We start from the raw sequence: 7,919 nt of genomic DNA, 5'->3' as shown, positions 1-7,919 counted from the left end.
AGATGAAGGATGGTGGTCCTCCTTACATAGCGCAGACTCAGTCTGGAAAGACTGGAAGAATTCCCTTCTGCCCTTCAGTGATGCACCCCAGAAAATAAATCGCCACGCACAAGAAGAACAATTTTTAGATTAAATAACATTCTAAAGAACCAACAAAGCAATACTTTTAGACAAAGAATGCTCTAACCATCAAGTAACTCATGCAGGTAATATTTGCCAGTTAAAAGTCATTGTAAGCTACAAGCTCTTTTAACTGAATTTCATAGTATACAAAACTTAAGAACTGTGGCACATTTCTACTTTTAACCATTACATTATTTTGTTTTTATTAAAAAAGCATATATTAATTACAGCTGATAATTACCCAGGCCTTTTGATTTAAAATATAAATCAAATCATTACAAACTCTAAATAAACAGACATTCTTCTACATAAACAGAGGAGTTTTTTTTTTAGAACAAGCAATATAAATGCAATTAAGTCACCTCTGATTATACATACATTTTCATGCATGTGAAAAAATAAAATTTACACTTTCTTTAAGAATCACTTCCATAGCAAACAAATTATAGCATTTACTCAATAAGGAATATTAAAATAATTCCAGTTAGTAGAAAATAAAATAATTTCAACCACATATATTATAATTTATCATGTACATACTCCAAAATCTCCAGAATTTAATTAGGAAATTCATAGAACATTTTTTCAAAGAATGTCCTAGGAAAGCTAACCAAAATAACTGTTACCTTAGCTAAAGTGAATGCGTATATATATATATATATATATATATATATATACACACACACACACATCCACATTGACCTGTACGCAAAAAAAATTAATAAAATACAAAGGAAGTTAAGGTTTCAAAAATTTCTGGAATATAGATTAGTACTTAAAACACTCACCTGTAAAATAAAGACAGCTTGAGATATTTCCAATGCTGAAACAATTTTCTGAATGTTAAATATACCCCAAGAGTGCATAGTCTCCTCTGAGTTTCACTTGTGATTTAGGTAGGGTTGAGGAAGAAGTGAAAGCCTGCCAAGTACTTTTCCCCTCTCACCTATATTCTTCCTTCCCTTATGAAGTGTAGGGGTTCAAGGGAAATTATCACATGCAAAAAGATATGAAGTGAGTTGGGGTTCTTGACTGCAACATTTTCATTACATGGAAAGAAAATCTTAGATTCTCTTCTCTGGGACCTATTTGGTTTTTTAGGCATGAGCAGTAATTCCTATGCTAGGGAAAACAAGGCAAGCATGTACTCTGAAATCAGCTAAGCTTGATAATGAGCTGGGATGGATAAACTGAATACAAGAACCACCTCAACACAGATGGTACTTAACCCTTTACACATGACACGTGAAAATGATGAAGTGTTTTATTTAGATTTGGTCTTTCTTCATCTTTTTGTAACTCTGTATCCTGAAAGGGTAACGAGTCATTATATTCATACATTTTGTAATCCCTTTCTTCACACAATAGGCACACATATATAGCATCATATGTCAATAGAATATTGTCAACACAGCATAAACATTTAAGCAGTAGACACATTTCACATGAAAGAGGCTCTATGCATCATGTGGCCTGTCCCCAGAAAGGCAAACACCAGAATACATTTCAGCAGTTACAGTGTTGATATGATCCATATAGCTAATTTTTCATACCCGTCATATATTTTCATAAGTAATCTGTAGGAAAGAATCAAATGACAAAGACTCTTTACAATTAAAAAAAGAAAACCAGGTTACGTGTCAAGTTCAAAATGACGTACCAACCAGACGTCAGCATCCAAAAGCTAGGTTGAACAGGACTGGCCTTGACGCACATGCAGTAGATTTGTTTTCAGAATATAAAATTAAATGGTAATGTCAGCAGTATTACTATTATTTCTATATTTATGATTAATTACTAATAGCACAACTCCAAGAAGGAAGGAGATGGATCCAATAGCGATGTAAGCAATCCCCAGAAATGGATTTTTTCCTCCCATCCATGAAATAGTGCTTAAGATCATCCGCTTTCGTCCATCAAAAGAATGTACAGGATAATCTGAAGAGGGTATAGGAAGATTTTTTTCCATTTGTAATTACTTTACGTTTATAACACAACTTTAAATGCTAGTACTTACCTATATAATTCACTGTTAATTCTATGATATACACAACAGAATTATATGTATCAATTAAATCACAAAAGAATTAAATATATTCATATTAAAAGTTAATTTGACAAATTAAATGTTAGTAATAACAGTCAAAATAATCTATAAAAATAATCTAATATAAGGGTTACACAGTTTCTAGGTGCTTTTGCTCTCATTACACAAAAGGGCAAAAGGCTTCAAAGTAAATATGAAAAGATACTTCAGATAAAGTGTTGAAGCCCATAAAGAAAGAGTGACTGAAGAGGAGAGAAAGAACCAACCAAGGCACTGGGAGTCTCTGTAAACTCAAAGGATGTGTGGGACAAAGTACAGACATGAGACTATGAGTGGCCCCTGAGCACAAGCTCAAAAAGCTCAACATGGAAGTTTTAACTTGCTGATGTGGGGCAATGAAAAAAAGACACGCTTAACACAAAGTTGCTGACTAAAGCAGATTCGAAGTGGTAAGGAGATTCAAGACAAGCAACACCAATATACTGTATGAGCTAACTACATGGACCAATTCTAGAATTCTGACAGGAGTTAGGCCAGAGAAGACAGAATCAAATTGGCATACGAAAGGTTCACAACTTATTCAAAAGCATCTCTTGAGGCAGTGTTAAGATCTCAACCTGTTTATCTAGCTTCTGCCAAGTCTCCATCTCCATAGATGGGAACCTACGACTAAGGCAGGCTGCACTTGTCTAAATAAATTCCTTTCCCCCCTCCAAATGATTTATTTGTTTATTTGAAAGGCAAAGTCAAAGAGGAAAGAAGGAAAGAGAGGAGGAAGGGAGGCGGCAAGGCAGATAAAGAGATTCACTCCCCAAATGGCCACAGCAGCCAGGATCCAGTCAGACTGAAGTCAGGAACCTGGCACTCCCATCTAGGCCTTCCAAGGGAGGGCAAGGGGCCCAATCACTTCAGCCATTTTCTGGTGCTTTCCCAAATACATTAGCAGGGAGATGGACTGGAAGTGGAGCACATGGACTCACATGGATGCTGGCACTGAAGCAGGTAGCCTAACCAGCTGTGCCACAACACGGGTGACTAAATCAATTCTAACCTGGGGTGGGAATTACTTCAAGAACTCTAACTAACCTAACACAATCAAAGACAGAGTATAAAATCATTCATGCTGATCTTTCTCTATCCTAACACTAAAAATATAACAACAACAATATGGGTTTTCGCTTTGATTCTGCTATCTAGTTCCCAGTTTATTCCCAATCCTTAAAAAGTTTATTTGAAAGGCACAATTACGAAGTGAGAGGAAATGACAGGGGTTGACTGAGACAGCAAACAGGGAGGAGGGTGGGAGGGGAAAAAAGGAAGAAAGAAGAAAGGAAGTGAGAGAGGAAGGGAAAGACAGAGGTCTCTCCCATCACTGTGGTCTATGCAAATTTGACATTTTTAGGAAATAAAATTAAAAGATGTATCATCATACATATACATACTAAAAAATACAAAGATCAAAATGCAAGCACAAAATAGCATATCATACAAGTACAAGAAGGCTAAAATAGTTATCTTTCAAATTCTGTGACTCTGTACACATAGCCAAAAAAGGATACTGTAAGTGATATTCAAATAGTATCGTCCAGCTGGTAATGTTGGATGCAAATCACTTTTCCGCTCTATAAGACGATACAACTTACGAAAAGTAGGCAAGGCTGCAGTACGCATCCAAACAATAAAATCCTCGTTTACGAATCCATTATTATCAATGTCAGAAGGATCCAGCTCGTATACTGGGTCACGCCAGTTTATTGGCTTTGTAGTATCTTAAAAAAGAGCAGGGAAAGGACAGGCAGACAAAATGTTCAGTTTCCTTTAGAGTGCCAATGAAAATAAACACACTTCTAAAATAAAGACGCACAACACATTGCTGGAATATTGTTCTAACTTCAAAAGCACAGGCTCATACATTCATAGTAGGGCTTCAAGTAGATAATTTGGTGAAACTGCTTAAAACATAGGTGCTTCGGTATAATGTAAAGGCTCGTGAGTTTATAACATACATTTTGAAGGTACAGGGCTATTTTGATACACAATTTTAGATATTTATGTCAGTGGATGTAGCAATTCACATTAATAGAATTTTTCATAATCTCACGACAAAGTATTTTTATAATTATTAGTTTTATAATAACTTCAATTGTTTCAGTACTGATTAAATATAATTTACTCCATTCTGAAGAAGTATTACCATTTGCAAAGAAATATTTTTCATTAATTTAACAAAATATCACTTTATTATTGATATTTTAATTAAGAGAATTCTAAAGGCAGGAATACTGCATTCATACCAAAAGCTAGGTTATTTAAATGCAAAAATAAAATGTTAACAAACATATTACATTGTGAAATGGAGGCAGCATAAAAATAAATTGTGTAACAAATTATAGGAACTAGTTTAAAGAAGTTTTGCTGTACTTTTGGAAGAATATGGCTCAGATGCTTATAAGAAAACAACAAAATGAATGATTATTTTTCATTATTTTTATAGCTGTTATCTATATTTCCACCAGTCTTTTTGCTTTTTACTTTTTAAACTTATTTGGTGAAACATTAAGCATATTTACTCTCAAAACCTGAAAAAACAGAAGGGGGATGAAAGAGACGAAGAAGAGAGGATCATAGTTTCAAAACTTTTATCCAGGAACTATACTGAATCTGTTGAAGTTAATTAAAATTTTAAAAATTAAATTATCAGGAAAATATTTGGAGAAACTGAATTTATTATTAAAAGTATAATTTTAATGTATTAGAACATTGAGCTTGGTAAAAAAAAAACATACTTTTTAAAAAATAAACTTTTTTCATAATTCTAAAGATAAAAAAATTAAGATAATCCAATTTCAACTCCTTTTTTGTTTATTTGGTTTAAAGGGATAGATACCAGTAATGTTTTACCTTTAAATCGTTCTTGCAGGCTTTCTCCTCCAGGGGGATTTCTGAATTTCACATTTTTATCTGTCCACCAAGCGATACCTTTCTTTTTCAAAATAATAGGTTCAGGTGTAGGATCAGATTCATTGGCAACCAGAAACAATTCTAACGTATCTAAACACAAGAAAGGGAAAATAAAACTAAAAATCTACTAAAAATCAGTAACATCAGCTTTATTCTATGAGAACCAAGGATCTGATAACTCACTCTCAAATGTCTATAACACAGTAAATGTGTCACACAAATTTACTCTTTATTAATATGTGAATCAAATATAGCAACATTATAATTTTTGGTGGACTTCTCTTCCCTTAACACAAATCTGAGGTACATTTCTGCATTACTAGCTACCATGTAATAAAATTAAATGCTTTAATATTAACTCAAATAAAACGCAAGGTAAATCTGCCACTCTTCCTTTCAATCATGTGCTCCTAATAGCTCCTTTCTCTGCATGATTCAATGATAACCAAAAAGTGCATGACTACTGAGAACTTAAAATACGATTAAAACAAATGAATATGCTCTCTAGATAGATCACACACATTACAAAACAAGATTTTTATAGAAAGTGAAGAACATAAAATCTCAGTAACTGTTACAGATGATTAAATAACAAAATGATAATATCTAGAGCTTTCTGAGTTCAGTAAAATATATTAAAATTAAGGTGCCCAGCATTGCAGCACAGTATGTTAAGCGGCTACCTGTAGCATCAGCATCTCATAAGGCCCTGCTGCTCTAATTCTAATCCATTTCCTTCCTAGTGCACCTGGGAGGGCAGCAAAGGTGGCCTATGTTCCTGGGCCCCTACACTCACATGGGCGACCTGGAAAAAGCTCCTGGCTCCTGGATTCAGCCTGGCCACACCCTATCTATTGCAGTCATTTTGAGAGTGAACCAGCAGATAGAAAATCTCTCTTTCATTCTCTGTAAGTATGCCTTTCAAATAAGCAAAATAAATCTTGGGCCAAGTACAGTAGCCTAAGTAGATAAATACTGGCCTTGCATGCACTGAGAATCCATATGGAGGACGGTTCATATCCTGGCTGCTCCACTTTCCATCCAGCTCCCTCTTTGTGGCCTGGGAAAGCAGTAAAGGATTGGACCAAAGCCTTGGGACCCTGCATCCACGTGGGAGATCTGGAAGAAATTCCTGGCTCCTGTCTCCTGGCTTCAAATCAGCTCAACTCTAGCTGTTGTGGCCATTCAGGGAGTGAACCAATGGACAGAGCTTTCTCTCTGTCTCTCCTTCTCTCTGTAAATCTGTCTTTCCAACAAGAACAAATCTTTAAAAATATATATATTTTTAAAAAGAATATTAAATTAATTTCAATTGTTTGACAATTTTTAATGCAACTAAGTACAGTGGAAAATTACATACATGGCTCACATCTTTCGGTCACCTTAGTTTTGTCTCACACAATGCTGCTTTAAAAATGAAATAATATAGCTACTTTTTAATAGTATAAATAAATTCAGTGGGAAAGGAAGGCAGGCTTTCATTTTTACCTATACTAATAAGATGATTAGCAAACTATCTTTGCCTCTTTTTTCTAAGCGAAAGAAACCAATTTTTAAATATGATTAAAATTCAAAGCATTATATTATCTCCATTCAATATCTAATTGCTGTTTATCATAAGAGTTGCTTGATTTCTCAATTTGACTCATGTTCACCAGACTATCAAATGTGAAGTTTATACAAACCGTCCTAACTACATGAATGTACTTCAAAAATGCTCACCAAAAAAAGGAATTAAAAGTTTACTATAGTATCAAAAGCTAAATTGCATACATAGTTTTCCATAACACACATTTTACATGACTTTTAAAAAGATTTATTTATTTTTATTGGAAAGATCTTCCATCTGATGATTCACTCCCGAAGTGAGTGCAAAGGTTGGAGCTGAGCTGATTCGAAGCCAGGAGCCAGGAGTCAGGAGCTTCTTCAACGTCTCCCATATGGATGCAGAGACCCAAGACTTTGGGCCGTCCTTGACTGCTTTCCCAGGCCACAAGCAGGGAGCTGGATGGGAAGTGGGGCCGCTGGGATTAGAACTGGCGCCCATATGGGATCCTGGCATATGCAAGCAAGGACTTTAGCTGCTAGGCTACCGCACCAGGCTCTCCATGACTTTTTTTTTTTTAAGATTAATTTTTATTGGAAAGTCAGATTTACAGAGAGAAGGAGTGACGAAGATCTTTCATCCACTGGTTTACTCTCCAAGTGGCTGCAACAGCCAGAGTTGAGCCAATCCATAACCAGGAGCCAGCAGTTTCTTTCAGTCTCACACAGGCACAGGATCCCAAGGCAGCTTTGAATTATCCTCTACTGCTTTCCCAGGCTACAAGCAGGGAGCTGGATGGGAAGTGGAGCAGCTGGGATGGGAACCTGCATCCATATGATATCCAGGTACATGCAAAGTGAGGATCACTGAGCCATTGCGCCAGGCCTTTCCATGATCTTTTTTGAGGACTGCCTCATGTAGGTCTATATTAATACCTATGTTTATATTTGTATCATACCATTAAACATGCTGTTGGCAATAGCTCCACAAGGAGCAATTGGTAAATTATCATTTCTTCGATAAGGCTCACATTCCTTACTGGGATTCTGTTTTTAAAAAGAAAACAAAAAAGAGAAAAATTATTACCTAAGCGTCAGGAGGAACCATGAGCTATATTAATTACAGATTAAAAACTCAACTCCTTCACTATTCTCTTAGAATACATACAATATGAATCTGTAATACAAACAGGCTACAAATAGCATTACAGTTAAATATTCCAAATATATTCCTTAACACTAC

The 7,919-nt window shown here is 35.3% G+C and overlaps 1 protein-coding gene across 1 annotated transcript in view; it reads right to left on the bottom strand.

Annotated features, from left to right (window-relative positions):
* Positions 1–1,373: 1,373 nt before the first annotated feature.
* The window catches only part of TMEM30A (transmembrane protein 30A), a 44,274-nt gene continuing 37,728 nt past the window's right edge, over positions 1,374–7,919 (bottom strand). Inside the window, 4 exon segments of the mRNA XM_058661339.1 lie at positions 1,374–2,061; positions 3,730–3,939; positions 5,072–5,221; positions 7,636–7,723. Of these exon segments, the coding sequence (XP_058517322.1) occupies positions 1,868–2,061; positions 3,730–3,939; positions 5,072–5,221; positions 7,636–7,723 (642 nt within the window). The 3' untranslated portion in view covers positions 1,374–1,867.

Source organism: Ochotona princeps, chromosome 1 (genome assembly GCF_030435755.1).
Source record: "Ochotona princeps isolate mOchPri1 chromosome 1, mOchPri1.hap1, whole genome shotgun sequence".
Classification (NCBI taxonomy): Eukaryota; Metazoa; Chordata; class Mammalia; order Lagomorpha; family Ochotonidae; genus Ochotona; species Ochotona princeps.
Note: the sequence above shows the minus strand (reverse complement) of the source record. Positions and strands in the feature narration are given on the sequence as shown.